This window comes from Oncorhynchus tshawytscha, linkage group LG01 (genome assembly GCF_018296145.1).
Source record: "Oncorhynchus tshawytscha isolate Ot180627B linkage group LG01, Otsh_v2.0, whole genome shotgun sequence".
Classification (NCBI taxonomy): domain Eukaryota; kingdom Metazoa; phylum Chordata; class Actinopteri; order Salmoniformes; family Salmonidae; genus Oncorhynchus; species Oncorhynchus tshawytscha.
Genome location: NC_056429.1, coordinates 33,515,065 through 33,531,978, shown reverse-complemented (window position 1 = coordinate 33,531,978; position 16,914 = coordinate 33,515,065). Strand labels below are relative to the sequence as shown.

The 16,914-nt window shown below is 43.5% G+C and overlaps 1 protein-coding gene across 1 annotated transcript; it reads right to left on the bottom strand.

The window, feature by feature from the left end:
• Positions 1-9,924: 9,924 nt before the first annotated feature.
• On the bottom strand, positions 9,925-15,576 carry LOC112249823 (60S ribosomal protein L5). Its single transcript, XM_024419550.2, has 8 exons — positions 15,438-15,576; positions 14,642-14,711; positions 14,363-14,478; positions 13,842-13,976; positions 12,991-13,193; positions 11,939-12,116; positions 10,426-10,514; positions 9,925-10,088 (listed from the first exon to the last, which is right to left on the bottom strand). The coding sequence occupies exons 1-8, from the start codon at positions 15,438-15,440 to the stop codon at positions 9,986-9,988; spliced, it is 897 nt and encodes a 298-aa protein (XP_024275318.1). The 5' UTR covers positions 15,441-15,576; the 3' UTR covers positions 9,925-9,985.
• Between the last annotated feature and the right edge of the window lie 1,338 nt (positions 15,577-16,914).

The window sequence follows — 16,914 nt, the reverse complement described above, 5'->3', positions numbered from 1 at the left end:
TCAGTTGTACAACTGACTAGGTATCCCCCTTTCTCTTCCCTTTCAGATTCTAAAATGCTAATTAGCATCAATGTAGACATGAAATTTTATTGGTCACATGCACATGGTTAGCAGATGTTATTTCGAGTGTAGCGAAATGCTTGTGCTTCTAGTTCCAGTGCAGCAATATCTAACATGTAATCTAACAATTCAACAACAACTACCTAATACATACAAATCTAAGTAAAGGAATTGAATAAGAATATATACATATACATATATTGTTGTGCAATCATGGAGTGGCATAGGCAAGATGCAATAGATGGTATAAAATACAGTATATACATATGAGATGAGTTATGCAAGATATGTAAACGTTATTAAAATGGCATTATTAAAGTGACTAGTGGTCCATTTATTAAAGTGGCCAATGATTTCAAGCCTGTATGTAGGCAGCAGCTTCTCTGTGTTAGTGATGGCTGTTTAACAGTCTGATGGCCTTGATATAGAAGCTGTTTTCAGTCTCTCGGTCCCAGCTTTGATGCACCCGTACTGACCTCGCCTTCTGGATGGTAGCGGGGTGAACAGGCAGTGGCTCGGGTGGTTGTTGTCCTTTTGATCTTTTTGGCCATCCTGTGACATCGGGTGCTGTAGGTGTCCTGGAGGGCAGGTAGTTTGCCCCCGGTGATGTGTTGAGCACGCACCCTTGTGGGGGATCAGCGAAGTGGAGGTGTTATTTCCTATCTTCACCACCCGTCAGGAAGTCCAGGACCCAATTGCACAGGGCAGGGTTGAGACTCAGGGCCTCAAGCTTAATGATGAGCTTGGAAGGTACTATGGTGTTGAATGCTGAGCTCTAGACAATGAACAGCATTCTTACATAGGTATTCCTCTTGTCCAGATGGGATAGAGCAGTGGGCAGTGTGATGGCGATTGCATCGTCTGTGGACCTATTGGGGCGGTAAACAAATGGAAGTGGGTCTAGGGCAGGGGTGGGCCGACTTTTTGGCTCGAGGGCCACATCGGGATTTTGAAATTCAACGGAGGGCCGCATTTTTGGGGGGGACCAATTGTTTGTTAAAATCAATTAGCCATCGCAGTGCTAGCTGTGCCACCAGAGACTCTGGGTTCGCGCCCAGGCTCTGTCGCAGCCGGCCGCGACCGGGAGGTCCATGGGGCGACGCACAATTGGCCTAGCGTCGTCCGGGTTAGGGAGGGTTTGGCCGGTAGGGATATCCTTGTCTCATCGTGCACTAGCGACTCCTGTAGCGGGCCGGACGCAGTGCACGCTAACCAGGTCGCCAGGTGCACAGTGTTTCCTCCGACACATTGGTGCGGCTGGCTTCCGGATTGGATGCGCGCTGTCTTTAGAAGCAGTGCGGCTTGGTTGGGTTGTGTTTCGGAGGAAGCATGGCTTTCGACCTTCGTCTCTCCCGAGCCCGTATGGGAGTTGTAGCGATGAGAAAAGATAGTAACTACTAACAATTGGGGAGAAAAGGGGGTACTTTTTTTGTGTTTAAACACAAAAAATAATATTTAAAAAAAAACTTTTGCGGTGGCCTCCCAAGTGGCAAAGCGGTCTACGGTGCTTGAGGTGTCACTACAGACCTTGGTTCGATCCCGGGCTGTGTCCCAGATGGCCGTGACTGGGGGACCCATGAGGTGGCGCACAATTGGCCCAGCGTCGTCCAGGTTAGGGGAGGGTTTGGCAGGCCGAGATATCCTTGTCCCATCGTGCTATAGTGACTCATGTGGCGGGCTGGGCGCATGCATACTGACACGGTCGAAATGTGTATGGTGTTTCCTCTGACACATTGGTGTGGTTGGCTTTCGGCTTAGGCCGGCATTGTGTCAAGAAGCAGTGTGGCTTGGCTGGGTCGTGTTTCAGAGGACGCACGGCTCTCGACCTTCGCCTCTCCCGAGTCGGTATGGGAGTTGCAGCCATGGGACAAGACTGTAACTATCAATTGGACACCATGAAATTGGGGAGAAAAAATCGAGACATCAATAAAAAAAGATCTATCATTTAAAAAAAATATATATATATAATATGTCTCGTGGGCTGGATTGAAGTGCCCGGCGTGCCGGATATGGCTTGCAGGCTGTACTTTTCCCCCCCTTGGTCTAGGGTGACAGGTAAGGTGCAGGTGATATGATCCTTGACTCTCAAAGCACTTCATGATGACAGAAGGGAGTGTCCCCACAAGCCATCTTGAAGCATGTGGGGACAGCAGACTGGGATAGGGAGAGATTGAATATGTCCATAAACACACCAATTAGCTGGTCTGTGCATGCTCTAAGGACGCGGCTAGTGATGCCGTCTGGGCCGGCAGCCTTGTGAAGGTTAACGCGTTTAAATGTCTTAGTCACGTTGGCCACGGAGAAGGAGATTCCACAGTCCTTGATAGTGGGCCGCGTCGGTGGCACTGTATTATCCTCAAAGCGGGCAAAGAAGGTGTTTAGTTTGTCTAGAAGCAAGATGTCGGTGTCTATGACGTGGCTGATTTTCCTTTTGTAGTCTGTGATTGTCTGTAGACCCAGCCACATACGTCTCATGTCTGAGCCGTAGAATTGCGACTCCACTTTGTCTCTATACTGACATTTCGCTAGTTTGATTGCCTTGCGGAGGAAATAACTACACTGTTTGTAATTCAGCCATTTTCCCTGTCACCTTTCCATGGTTAAATGGGGTGGTTCGCGCTTTCAGTTTTGCGCGAATGCCACCATCTTTCCACTTTTTCTGGTTAGGGTAGGTTTTAATAGTCACTCACTCACTAAATCAGCGTATACGTCGATATTATTCTCTGAAGCTACCTGGAACATGTCCCAGTCTGTGTGATCAAAACAATCTTAAAGCGTGGATTCCAATTGGTCAGACCAGCGTTGAATAGCCCTTAGCAAAGGGAAATCCTGTTTGAGTTTCTGCCTATAGAAAGGGAGGAGCAAATTGGAGTCGTGGTCAGATTTGCCGAATGGAAGGCAATGTATGCATTGCGGAAGTTAAAGTAGTAGTGATCCAGTGTTTTTCCAGTGCGAGTGCTACAGTCAATATGCTAATAGAATTTAGGTAGCCTTGTTCTCACATTTGCTTTGTTAAAATCCCCAGCTACAATAAATGCAGCCTCAAGATATATGGTTTCCAGTTTGCATAAAGTCCAGTAAAGTTCCTTGAGGGCCGTCGTGGTATCGACTTGAGGGGGGATATACACGGCTGTGACCGAGGAGAATTCTCTTCGGAGATAATACGGTTGGCATTTGATTGTGAGGAATTCTAGGTCAGGAGAACAAAAGGACTTGAGTTCCTGTATGTTGTTATGATTACACCATGAGATGTTAATCATGTAACATACACCCCTGCCCTTTTTCTTCTAGGTTGCTGTACCGACTCCAACAGCATATCCCAAGAGACACATTTTCAGTTAAACAGAGTATGTTACAATCCCTGATGTCTCTCTGGAAAGCAACCCTTGCCCTAATTTTGTCTACCTTCTTATCTAGAGACTGGACATTAGCGAGTAATATACTCGGAAGCTGTGGGTGGTGTGCACGCCTCCGAAGTCTGACCAGGAGACCACTCCGTCTGCCTTGCCTCTTCTCCAGTGGCGTTGTTTTGGGTCAGCCTCTGGAATCAGTTCAAATACCCTGGGTGGTTCGGCGAAAGGATCCGCATCGGGAAAGGGGTATTCCTGATCGTAGTGCCGGTAAATTGACGTCTCGCTGATATCCAATAGTTCTTCCCGGCTGTATGTTAAAACACTTGAGATTTTTTTGGCTAACAAGGTAAGAAATAATACATAAAAAACAAAATACTGCAAAGTTTCCTATGGACTAGAAGTGAGGCAGCCCCCTCTGTCGGCGCCATTACTAGTTAATCATGCAAAACTACAAATCCCTGCAAGCTCCTGAACCTCTCTAGCTGACACCTTTGCAAACAGGTGGTCTCAATAAAAACTTGCACAACACAGTTCACAGTGTTGTCCATTTAAAGAAATGTAGCTAATTTATGAATTACTACATTTAGGTAACATTAAATGGTTAATCCAGAGATTCTTACCTTTGTCTCGATTCGGGAGTAATTGTAACCATTTCCCTGTTTGACTGCTGGGTTTTATGGGTATTAGGGCTGTGGTAGTCTATGCAGTTGTAACAGTCTCGCTCCCTGTCCCGCCTCGATTTTAACCACACCCCTTTTCAACTCCCATTTTGTTGAACAATGTTACCAGAACAGATAAAACGATGAGCCAGACCTTTCCACTCTCCACCAAATATGGTGAAGAGAGGAAGCCCAGTGGCCGGCAGAGCGAGAAGATGGAGCGAGAGATTTTGACCGACATTCTGCTAATTTTCTCATCAATGGAACATTTGATCTCAATACAGTTGGTTAATCAAACTGTGACTGTCAGGTATAAACAATTCTTTACAATCGAGGGGGAGGGGGTAATTTTAGCATTTTCTCTTCATGTGTGTAATGTTTAGATTAGATTTTATTAGATTTACTGTACATTTCTAGAAAACAATGTCATTGTCAACTTCTCCCTCAGCATCTTTATTTACATCAGCATTGACGTTTAACATTTATGGAAGTTGGTCAAATTTTGAATTTGAATTTTGACAATCATATTTTCTAGAACCCAAAGGCATGATAAATGTGCACATTAAAGACCCAGTGCAGTCAAATGTGATTATCCTGTGTGTTATACACTACCGTTCAAAGGTTGACACACCTACTCATTCAAAGGTTTTTCTTTATTTGACTATTTTCTACACTGTACTATTAAATAACACACATTGAATCCTTTAGTAACCAAAAAAAGTGTCAAAACAAATCTAAATATATTTGAGATCCTTCAAAGTAGCCACCCTTTTGCCTTGATGACAGCTTTGCACACTCTTGACATTCTCTCAACCAGCTTCATGAGGAATGCTTTTCCAACAACCTTGAAGGAGTTCTCACATATGCTGAGCACTTGTTGGCTGCTTTTCCTTCACTCTGTGGTCCAACTCATCCCAAACCATTTCAATTGGGTTGAGGTTGGGTGATTATGGAAGCCAGGTCATCTGAGGCAGCACTCCATAACACTCCTTCTTGGTCAGATAGCCATTACACATCCTGAAGGTGTGTTTTGGGTCATTGTCCTGTTGAAAAACTAATTTTAGTCCCACTATGTGCATACCATGACATATCGCTGCAGAATGCTGTGGTAGCCATCCTGGTTCAGTGTGCCATGAATTCTAAATAAATCAATGTCACCAGCAAAGCACCCCCACACCATCACACACCCTCCATGTTTCACGGTGGGAACCACACGTGCAGAGATTATCCGTTCACCTACTACGCATCTTATAAAGACATGGCGGTTGGAACCAAAAGTGTCAAATTTGGGCTCATCAGACCAAAGGACAGATTTCCACTGGTCTATTGTCCATTGCTCGTGTTTCTTGGCTCAAGCTAGTCTCTTATTATTGGTGTCCTTTAGTAGTGGTTTCTTTGCAGCTATTCGACTATGAAGGCCTGATTCACGCAGTCTCCTCTGAACAGTTGTTGAGATATGTCTGTTAATTGAACTCCGTGAAGTATTTATTTGGGCTGCAATCTGAGGTGTAGTTAACTCTAATGAACTTATCCTGTGCAGCAGAGGTAACTCTGGGTCTTCCTTTCCTGTGGCAGTCCTCATGAGAGCCGGTTTCATCATAGCTCTTGATGGTTTTTGTGACTGCACTTGAAGAAATTTCCTGATTGACTGACCTTCATGTCTTAAAGTAATGATGGACTGTAATTTGTCTTCAGCTCACAGACAGATGGTCTGACATTCTCCTGTAGAATTCTCTTATACAAAGCATATTTCATGGTTCCTTCTATTAAGGCAAATCATCCAGGTCCTGAGGCAGCAAAGCATTCCCAAAACATCACAGAACCACCACCATACTTGACCGTTGGTATGAGGTTCTTACTGTAGAATACAGTGTTTGGTTTTCGCCAGGAATAAAAATGGGACCCATGTAATCTTTGTGTGTGTTATTTGTAAATCCAGGTTCCCGTTAACTAATACCAGGTTTGGTTTAAGGTCTGATAACATTCAGTATCAAAAATATGCAAAAATAGAGGAAGTTAGAAAGGGGCAAAATACCTTACAGGCCATCAGACTGTTGTACTGTCACCACTAGCAAGCATACGCCCAGTACCCTGCCCTGAACTTTAGTCACTGTTACTAGCCAGCTACCACCCGGTACTCTACCCTGCTGCCCTGGGGGTGCAACTCAACATTAGGAAGGCTTCCGAATGAATGAATGAAACCAGTCAAAAGTTTGGACACGCCTACTAAACATTTTTTTCAAACAATTATTTACATTGTACAATAATAGTGAAAAATCAAAACTATGAAATAACACATATGGAATCATGTAGTAACCAAAAACATGTTCATTAAAAATATATTTATATTTGAGATTCCTGAAAGTAGCCACCATTTGCCTTGATGACAGCTTTGCACACTCTTGGCATTCACTCAACCAGCTTCACCTGTAATGCTTTTACAACAGTCTTAGAGGAGTTCCCACATTAGCTAGGCACTTGAAACTGCTTTCCCTTCACTCTGCGGTCCAACTCATCTCAGATGGTTTGAGGTCGGGGGATTATGGAGGCCATCATCTGATGCAGCACTCCATCATTCTCCTTCGTGGTCAAATAGCCATTTGGGGTGGCAGGTAGCCTAGTGGTTAGAGCGTTGGGCCAGTAACCGAAAGGTTGCTGAATTGAATCCCTGAGCTGACAAGGTAAAATTCTGTTGTTCTTCCCATGAACAACCCACTGATCCCCGGTAAGCCGTGAATCTTTTCTTAACTGACTTGCCTAGTTAAATACATTTTACATTTAAAATTACACAGACTGGAGGTGTTTTGGGTCACTGACCTGTTGAAAAACAAATGATATTCCCACGAAGCGCAAACCATCTACAAGTCTTTGCTAGGTAAAGCCCCACATTATCTCAGCTCACTGGTCACCATAGCAGCACTCACCCGTAGCACGTGCTCCAGCAGGTATATCTCACTGGTCAAACCCAAAGCCAATTCCTCATTTGGCCGCCTTTCCTTCCAGTTCTCTGCTGCCAATGACTGGAACGAACTGCAAAAATCACTGAAGCTGGAGACTCATATCTCCCTCACTAGCTTTAAGCACCAGCTGTCAGAGCAGCTCACAGATCACTGCACCTGTAAATAGCCCATCCAACTACCTCATCCCCATACTGTACTTATTTATCTTGCTCCTTTGCACCCCAGTATCTCTACTTTCACATTCATCTTCTGCACATTCCAGTGTTTAATTGCTATATTGTAATTACTTCGCCACCATGGCCTATTTATTGCCTTACCTCCCTTATCTTACCTCATTTGCATACACTGTATATATTAAAAAATAACACTGTGTTGTTGTATGTGTCAAACTGCTTTGCTTTATCGCAGTTGTAAATGAGAACTTGTTCTCAACTAGCCTACCAGGTTAAATAAAAGGTTAAATAAATAAAATATATCTTTTTTTAAACAGGTGGGATAGCGTATCGCTGTGGTGGCCATGCTGGTTAAGTGTGCCTTGAATTCTAAATAAATCCCAGACTACGTCACCAGCAAAGCACCACCACACCTCCATGCTTCACGGTGGGAACCACACATGCAGAGATCATCAGTTCACTTACTCTGTGATTCAAAGACACAGCGGTTGGAACCAAAAATATCAAATTTAGACTCAGAATTAAAGGAAGATTTCCAATAATATTATGTCCATTGCTCGTGTTTCTTGGCCCAAGAAGGTATTTTTTCTTATTTATTTGATTTAACTGGGGCGGCAGTGTAGCCTAGTGGTTAGAGCATTGGACTAGTAACTGAAAGGTTGCAAGTTCAAATCCCCAAGCTGACAAGGTACAAAATCTGTCGTTCTGCCCTTGAACAGGCAGTTAACCCACTGTTCCTAGGCCGTCATTGAAAATAAGAATTTGTTCTTAACTGACTTGCCTAGTAAAATAAAGGTAAAAAAAACTTTTTTTTTTAAACTAGGCAAGTCAGTTAAGAAGAAATTCTTATTTACAATGACGGCCTACCCCGGCCAAACACGGACGACGCTAGGCCAATGGCAGTCCCAATCACGGCCGGTTGCAATACAGCCAGGAACCGAACTAGGGTCTGTAATGACGCCTCTATCACTGAGAAGCAGTGCCTTAGACCGTTGCACCAGCCCTTATTCGGGAGCCCTTTAGTAGTGGGTGGTTTATTTGCAGCAATTCGACCATGAAGACCTGATTCACACAGTCTCCTCTGAACAGTTGATGTTGAGACGTGTCTGTTACTTGAACTCTAAAGCATTTATTTGGCTTCAATTTCTGAGGCTGGTAACTCTAATGAACGTATCCTCTGCAGCAGAGGCAACTCTGGGTCTTCCTTTCCAGTGGTGGTCCTCATGAGAGCCAGTTTCATCATAGTGCTTGATGGTTTTTGCGACTGTACTTGAAGAAACATTCAAAGTTCTTGACATTTTCCAGATTGACTGACCTTAATGTAATGATGGAGTGTTGCTTCTCTTTGCTTATTTGAGCTGTTCTTGCCATAATATGGACTTAGCCCTATTTGGTAAAATACTATCTTCTGTATACCACCCCTACCTTGTCACAACACAATTGATTGGCTCAAGAAGGAAAGAAATTCCAAATTAACAAGGCACACCTGTTAATTTAAATGCATTCCAGGTGACTACCCCATGAAGCTGGTTGGTAGAATGCCACTTAAAATGAGTACTGGAGCCTATTTCAGTCCAAGTAAAGCACTGCCAATGGATTAGTTCAAATAGACCAATAACAGCTAGTTTTCCCCTCCCCACTCCCAGACCATCCTAGCAACATTTTTAGCTTGAGAATTTGCAGCTAAGAAGCTATTTTTGTTTCTTTTTGACTGAAAACAATCACAGTAAGGTTACACAAATGATTTGATAGTGAGAAAAATGGCTACATTCGCCTTCAATATAAATCAAATCTCTTTCATTGCAAGCCCCCAGAGACCCTTTAGATCTGATGAGGTTGATATTAACCAATATATGATTTAATTCCTAAACCAGTAGGCCCAGGGTTATGAACACATGTTCATTGTCTATGGCAGGGGTATTGAAATCCGAGACGCGAGGTCTGGAGAACCAGAGGAAGGCGTATGGAACGCCGTTTGGGCCATAAAGCACATGGTCAAAACGCAATATTTTTGATAAATCCTACGTAGGTGCAGGCACTAAATTAATACATGCTTTATGACCCAAACGGCATTCCATAAGTTGCGCCTGTCACACGCATCTGCCCTCTCATTGGCTAGAATGAACACGCCTGCATTGGACCGTTGAGGTCTTGCATTGCCATTGTTAGAGCGTTCACTCGAATAGATTGTCAATGTAGATAAGTAGGGCAAACAGCAGTCTCAGGTCAAACGGTCCCCAAATCGAAATCGAAGGGATGAATGAAAAGCTGCAGTGGAACTGGTGACGAGGTCCAGATTTGAATACCACAAACAATACAACTTAAAGGGCAAAGTTCATGGCATAATTGCTGGATAATAGCCAAATTATTTTTTAAACTGCACCATGACAAAGTGTAGAATTGCAATTTATTTGCTTTAAAACAGCAACATTCTCTCCGATGCCAAGAGATATGCCTTTAAAATGTTCCTTCTCAGGGACCTAGACTTGGTTCGTTCGGCCATCCACATTCTGATTGAAGGGATCTCTAATGAATTTGCTATCACAAAAGGGGTCTCCGGCCTAAAAAAGAAGCTTGAGAACCCCATTATTATATATATATATATATTCTATACAATCTCAACCACTAAACAGTAGGGGTAACTTGAAACAGTCATTTTTATACTTTCATCGAAGCGTCTATAAATAAACATGCACAAATAACAATAACAGAGGCTGCATTCTTTTCCAATATATTTATTATAACAAAGCATTGTTGCTCCATCATTAGGACCAGAGAGTTTAGCTGTCGGCAGCCTCCTGTTCCTGAGCCCGGAGGAAGCTGGCCTTCTTCTGGGCAACGCGGTCTTTCCTCTGGGCCAGAGAGAGCTTGGCACGGTTCCACCTGGTGACCAAACAGGGAGGATGGATTTCAGAATTACATGTTAACAATTCAATTTTTACAGTGTCAGGAAATATGAAGCGGGTGGCTGTCACATCAGTAAACTATACTGAAGGAAAATGACTGGGGGGGGTGTTATAATTTGATTTCCATTCAGTAAGTAAACAGAATGTCAAAGGAATTTCTGTTTACTTCCAGAATTAAATAGAATTGACACCGATTAGGTTCGTGATCATGTAGGCAAGTTTGCTATCAGGTTATAAATTTATAACATGAATAGCAACAATGCAGTGGCACTGCATTTCCAATAGAAAATAGCCAAAACTGCTCATCAACTCACCTCTTCTTCTTGACTTCTTTCTTAGGTTTCTTTTCATGGACTGGGTTCTCACGAATGCCAGCATGTGCCTTTCTGTACATTTCCTCAACCTGCAGGACAAGTGTGGCAAACAAATGAGTATAATGTGGGTAAATGCCAATTCCAGCAATCAAATACACACAACCGTAAAGGCTCCTACTGGATAGCCAAACATCTACTTCCCTTTTTAATACTAAACCATGCAAGCTTGACTCAGTATAGTTTCTACTCTACCCTTATTGTCTAATTATTTATACATCCAATTGATAGGAATGAGGTGATGACATTTTGTATTTTCAGTTGCATTTTCATTCTAGCACATGTATGACAAACTAATGAACTGTGCTGCTCTCAGCCCCGTCTTGAAACGTTGATTACATCAACGTGGGCAAATGAAGGACCAACTACAATTTGCTCAGCATCAAATGTTTCATCATCAAGCAGCACACAGTTCCTACTCTGAAATCCAAATCGACCCCTAGTCACTTCTGTAGGTCAGAGAGCAGTGGATAGTTGGGAGCAATATGGTGACAGTTTAAGTAAACGCTTAACCCCAATCCAGGGCCTCACCCCTACCAACTCGCTGTTGGTGCATTCAGTTGTCACACGTGGCTGACAACACCAAGGGCAACTTCCAAAGTGATGAGGATTAAATTAACCCATTACTTCAGGACACACCTGACTTGAATTATGCAATTCATGTTCCACGTTTAAATAAAACAAGTTAAATTCAAATTAACACATTTCTCCTGTTATTTTACATTACATTTTTTATTTGGGGGGCCTTTCATTTGATAGGCTTGTCAAGCCTCGAAAAAGGACGGCCATGCATATAACATATAATTAGGCACACCTCATTCCTTCACATGAAATTGCACAAACTCCAAACATCTCAGTGAGTGTTGGCATAGCACTTTGCTCTCGACCTGGCAGCCTTGCTGGCTTGGTTGAAGCCACTATTGGAGGCTCATGTTGGCCCCTACAATTACTACTCCCTTTGCTTTGGGACACTTTTGCATATGGCAGAGGCCCCCCGTAAATGCGCAAATGGAGAGCCGAGGGGAAGGGACTGTTTTGGGATTCAGCATAACATTCCCTTCAGAATTTATTTGTGGAGAAGATGATATGACCCCCCAGTATGCTTACAAGCATGAGGCCTAACAATTTAACAGAACAGTAGTTACTACCCACTAAGGTTCAGTGAAAACCAGGTGACGATACCATCTAGCAGTGGTGTGAAGCAGTTTCCCAACTCCAGTCCTTGAGTACAGCTAACACACATTCCTGTTGTAGCCCCAAACAAGCACAGCTGATTCAATTTGTCAACTAATCAAGCCTTCAGTTGAATCGGGAGTTTGTCCGATTGCCAAAACAAAATGTGTGCTGTCGGGGTACTGGGGTTCAGAAACACTTGTGTAAGGGAACTAATAGAGCCAGGTATTGGCAGGAATCTCCCCATACATCACAATGGGTTCAGGGTGAACTTTGAACTTACCTTGTCAGGGACAACGCCATTCTTGATGAAGCGGGAGAACTGCTTCTTGTATGCATCCTCATCTTCCTCCATCAGGTAGCTCATATACTCTGACACATTGATGCCCATGATGTGCTTGCGGTGGACCTCCGCATTGAACTCTTTGCTCTCAGCATCATACCCAGGAAAGCGCTTAGTGCTGGGGGGGAGCAAACAACAATTAGACTGAAAGAGGCTACTGAACAACCGGGCCCATTCAATATTATCAATAGCGCTTTTCCTGAAGACTGTCAGCACCTAGGCCAAATAGTTCCACTAAAGCAATATAAAAATGACTTGCAGAATTCCAAGGAAATAACTATACACTTAGACATTAGCACAATTGCATCTTTCCTATTACGGCATAAAAGCATGGGCATCTCCATTTTGAGGTAGCCAATTTTCCTTTTACCGAGTTGGCAAACAAACCGAAAGGGTGCACATTGCCACCTAGAATGTGTTGTTTGAACAGGTAAAAAGCTAAGGTTGCCGATTTACTGCCACCTGCAGTTATAGAACGTTTCCTCACAAGTATAATTCCTCACAGATCCCTCCTGGTGATGGAATTGTGTGATCCTTCCTTAACCCATAGGAAGTCCCACCCAGATGACTACTTCAAAAGCCCTCAATGGCACTACCCATGCTAATACAGGCACTAGAGCCCTCGATCTCTGTGCATATAACACATTTGGATGGTAAACCAATGAATCATATTGCTCTGAGCAGCATCTTGAAACAGGACATTTTACATCAACCTGGGCAAATGAAGGAACTTCAATTTGCTCAATCTTGAGTGTATCAAACAAAATATTGATCCTGATAACTTCCCGAAATACTAGCCTGGTCACAGATCTGTTTGTGATGTACAGAAAAATGGCACAAACCAACCTGGGACATGTAGCAGTATGCATCAAGAGTAAGAACACTAATCTATGATCAGTCTTGCCTTTTAAAATCACAATGAATAAGATTATGGACAGCATTTTTACTCCTGGCTACAGCAATGTGTTCCTAATGCACAGAAGTGCAATTACCTGTGAGGGATGGACAGGCCTCCATCCACAGCCCCCTTCAGGGCCCCGAACACCTTGTTGCCAGTGCTGGTTCTGGCGAGCCCTGCGTCTAGATAGCAGGTGAATGCACCTGGCTGACCATCAATACTCTCTACGTTGAACTCATCTCCAGTCACCTCCACCTGGCCCTCGTAAACCTTGTCCAGGCCAAACTTGTTCAGCAGCTAGAGTGGAAAGACGAAAGGGATTAGAGAAATATGTTGCATTATTAAAACAAGCTGACTACATGGTTTCTTGCTGAGCGAAAACTCTACCACAGGTGGCTAAAGAGGCAAGGCACCCACTCATGCTGCAGTCATAAGTCCATTTTAAACAAATCTGCTGCACTGACAAACCACAAAGTAAATACAAAAGCTGATTCTGAAGCAACACATTAAACAAGCGAAATAAAAACTGACAGGCTGCATTTTGGCTGACCAACTGCCAATTATTTACAGTGAGAACAGAAGAGCAGGGTCGCCTTCAAAGGGATTGTTTGATAATGCAGATTTAGAACAGACATGCTTCTTTCTCATGTCTTACACAAAATCATGTAATCTCTAATACACAACAATTTTGTGCAAGCAAGAACACGACTCAGTTCTGTCAATAGCTTAGCAATTTGAGCACCAACTGTTCATACAGCGTCCATCATACTTCAAGGCATTGAAGACTAAATAAGGTTTGAGGAAATGGTACTCAAGAGAAATTATGACTTTTCAAACTCCATCAGGGTAGAAACATAGAATACGCATGAGCTAATAAGACCCAGTCCTGAAAACTATAGCAGCCGCCATCAGGTCAAAGTGGGGGTGTATGAGAGCTAATCTTACCCTGCGGGCCAGCAGCAGACCAGTGCAGTAGGCTGCTGCGTAGTTTGTTAGTCCCACGGCTATCCCGTACTTGGGCAGCTCGTGGGAGTAGGCGGCGCACACGATCATGTCCCCCTCAATCTTGGCATAGGCAATCTAGAGCAAATACACAAGCAAGCATGAGAAAAATCAAGGCATAATCACGTGGCCCATCAGTCAATCCCTCATGGCATGGGACATTTCCCATTACCTCCTTGATCATTGTTACCACATGGGTCATGTGGGAATGATAGGGACAATATAGCTTTAGTTGAGACTAACATTCCAACTGGAATAAAGCATGGTACTCAGGTGGCAACAGAGTTGTGGGTTTGACTAACATGGGCCACATGATTAATTGTCAATAATAAAAATGTTTTGGCTAAAAGCTTCTGCTAAATTATTAGCTACGTATCTGGGATTGGAGAATGAGTATGTGGCCGTAAATTCTTTGTCCATTGTGGTAATTACAGCTATATTTTCTCATGTGAATCCCATCTTACCTGGCAGACGATATCCCGGTTGGAGAAGCGGACGATCATCCTGTACTTGGGTGTGTTGTACTTGTTCTTATCTTGGATGACCAGGCGCTTACGGGCAAAGTAGTCGGTCTTTCCCTCTAAGCACAACAAGGATACCCAAGTCAGTCAAGTGGTGGTGCGTCAGTGGAATGAATAGGGTCTTTAGTGTGAAATTAAAGATCAAGACAGTCATGGCATTTTCAAGTTTAGACTCCTACCTTGTCTCCTACCTCCTATCTTATGTCCTAAAACCAGTCTTACCTCTCCTCCTCCTGAATTTGACCTGGTACCTCTTGAAGTAGGACTTATTCTTCACCACTTTCACAAAACCCTATGAGAGAAGACAGTTTAGCTTATTTTTCATTTAAAAAGTTGAGTTCAGAAGACATTCTTATTTACAATGACGGCCTACCGGGGCAGAGTGGGTTAACTGCCTTGTTCAGGGGAAGAACGACAGACTTTTACCTCGTCAGGTTTAGGATTCGAGCCAGCAACCTTTCGGTTACTGACCCAACGCTCTAACCACTAGCCTACCTGCCGCCCCAGGTAGCTTGCATGTGTCAGTACAACTAGCCAGCTACTTGTCAACACACAACACGTATCCCTAACATTACACATGCTGCACTTAAAAGTACACTTTATGTGGCCAAAGTGATCAGACATAATGTTGCACTGAGTATTGGGCCTGTCATCGCTGACAGTAACAGCTAACTAGCCTAACAGTGTTAGCCAGCCGTGCCTTTGCTACTTTTAGTGTTAGGCAACATCGCAAACATGTTCGATAGCGATTTACGTCACGGGACATGATAGACAACATCCACTCATCAGGGAAAGTAACACATAGTTAAGAATATCTCCACAACGCTACAGGAAACATTAAATCGTGAAGGCCGCCATTAGGCCACGTTTGATAGACCCCGGTGAACAGTAGCCGGGCAGCCGGACAGAATCCATCTTCATCCAAGGAGTTTCAAAAACATAAAAACATGTGATTGCAGACAACACACGTTGATGTCTAACACATGTATGTAGGAATTTATTTTGGCAATTTACTAACCATTTTGCAGCCTTTTCTGTCTCCTTAGCCAGGAGCCTGGAGTCAAAGACTGGGATTTCACTCCGCTGCACTAGAAAAAGGAAGTTTTCAATGCGCATGTTCCGTAAATAGCGCGTCGCCGGATGTAGCAGAAAAGTAGGGAAAATTCTGCACTGCCCTCTACTGTACAAAACGAACAACGACAAGACCAGCTGATAAAATGGCTCAAACAAGAAAAAGTACTTGATCAAAAATATGTATCACTATGTGATTTTTCTTTGTGGGGTTGTAATAAACCATCCTACAAGATGATTAGCTCACTAAAGAACTCTAAAGCCAAAGATGTGTTTGGGATGGACTCTACCTTTCTTAAAAACTACAAAGAGTCACTCATTGGCCCCATTACTAAGGTCACCAACACATCTATTGGTCTCGGTGTGTTTCCAAGGGTATGGAAGTTGGCCATAATTAACGGCCATCTTTAAATCAGGGGACCCTGCTAACGTGAGTAACTACAGGCCCATTAGTATACTACCTGTGGTGTCAAAGGTTGTTGAAAAGTGTGTAGCAGAACAACTGATTGCCCACCTCAACAACAGCCCCTTCACATTACACTCCATGCAGTTTGGCTTCAGAGCGAAACACTCCACAGAAACGGCCAACTGCTTTCTTCTGGTCCAAGAAGTCCAAGATGGACAAAGGGGGTGCTGTTGGGGCTGTGTTTCTGGACCTAAGGAAGGCTTTTGATACTGTTAACCATGAGATTCTCATCACAAAATTGTCCAAGTTCAACTTTTCCCCTGATGCCTTGAGATGGATGAAATCATACCTTGAAGGCAGAACTCAGTGTGTCAGAGTGAGCAATGAGCTGTCGCCCACTCGTAGCTATGATGTGGGCGTGCCCCAAGGGTCAATACTGGGGCCCCTCCTGTTCAGCCTGTACATTAATGATCTGCCTTCTGTCTGTACTGGGTCTGAAGTTCAAATGTATGCAGATGATACAGTGATATATGTGCATGCAAAGAGCAAACAACAAGCTGCACAAGAACTCACTACTGTAATGGTCCAGGTTACAAAGTGGCTCAGTGACTCGTGTCTGCATCTCAATGTGAAAAAAACTGTTTGCATGTTCTTCACAAAGAGGGCAACAGATGCTACTGAGCCAGATGTCTATGTGTCAGGGGAGAAGCTCCAGGTGGTATCCGATTTTAAGTACCTTGGCATCATACTTGATTCCAACCTCTCTTTTAAAAAGCATGTGAAAAAGGTAATTCAAATAACCAAATTCAACCTAGCTAATTTCCGATTTATACGAAATTGTTTGACTACAGAGGTAGCAAAACTGTACTTCAAATCTATGATACTCCCCACTTAACATACTGCTTGACTAGTTGGGCCCAAGCTTGCTGTACAACATTAAAACCTATTCAGTCTGTCTACAAACAGGCTCTCAAAGTGCTTGATAGGAAGCCCAATAGCCATCATCATTGTCACATCC

Excerpts from the sequence above, each read along its gene's own strand:
- LOC112249823 (XM_024419550.2), bottom strand. Across the intron at positions 10,515-11,938 it reads ATGGCGTTGTCCCTGACAAG|GTTGAGGAAATGTACAGAAA; the intron begins GTAAGTTCAAAG and ends CTTGTCCTGCAG. Across the intron at positions 10,089-10,425 it reads AAAGAAGTCAAGAAGAAGAG|GTGGAACCGTGCCAAGCTCT; the intron begins GTGAGTTGATGA and ends TTTGGTCACCAG.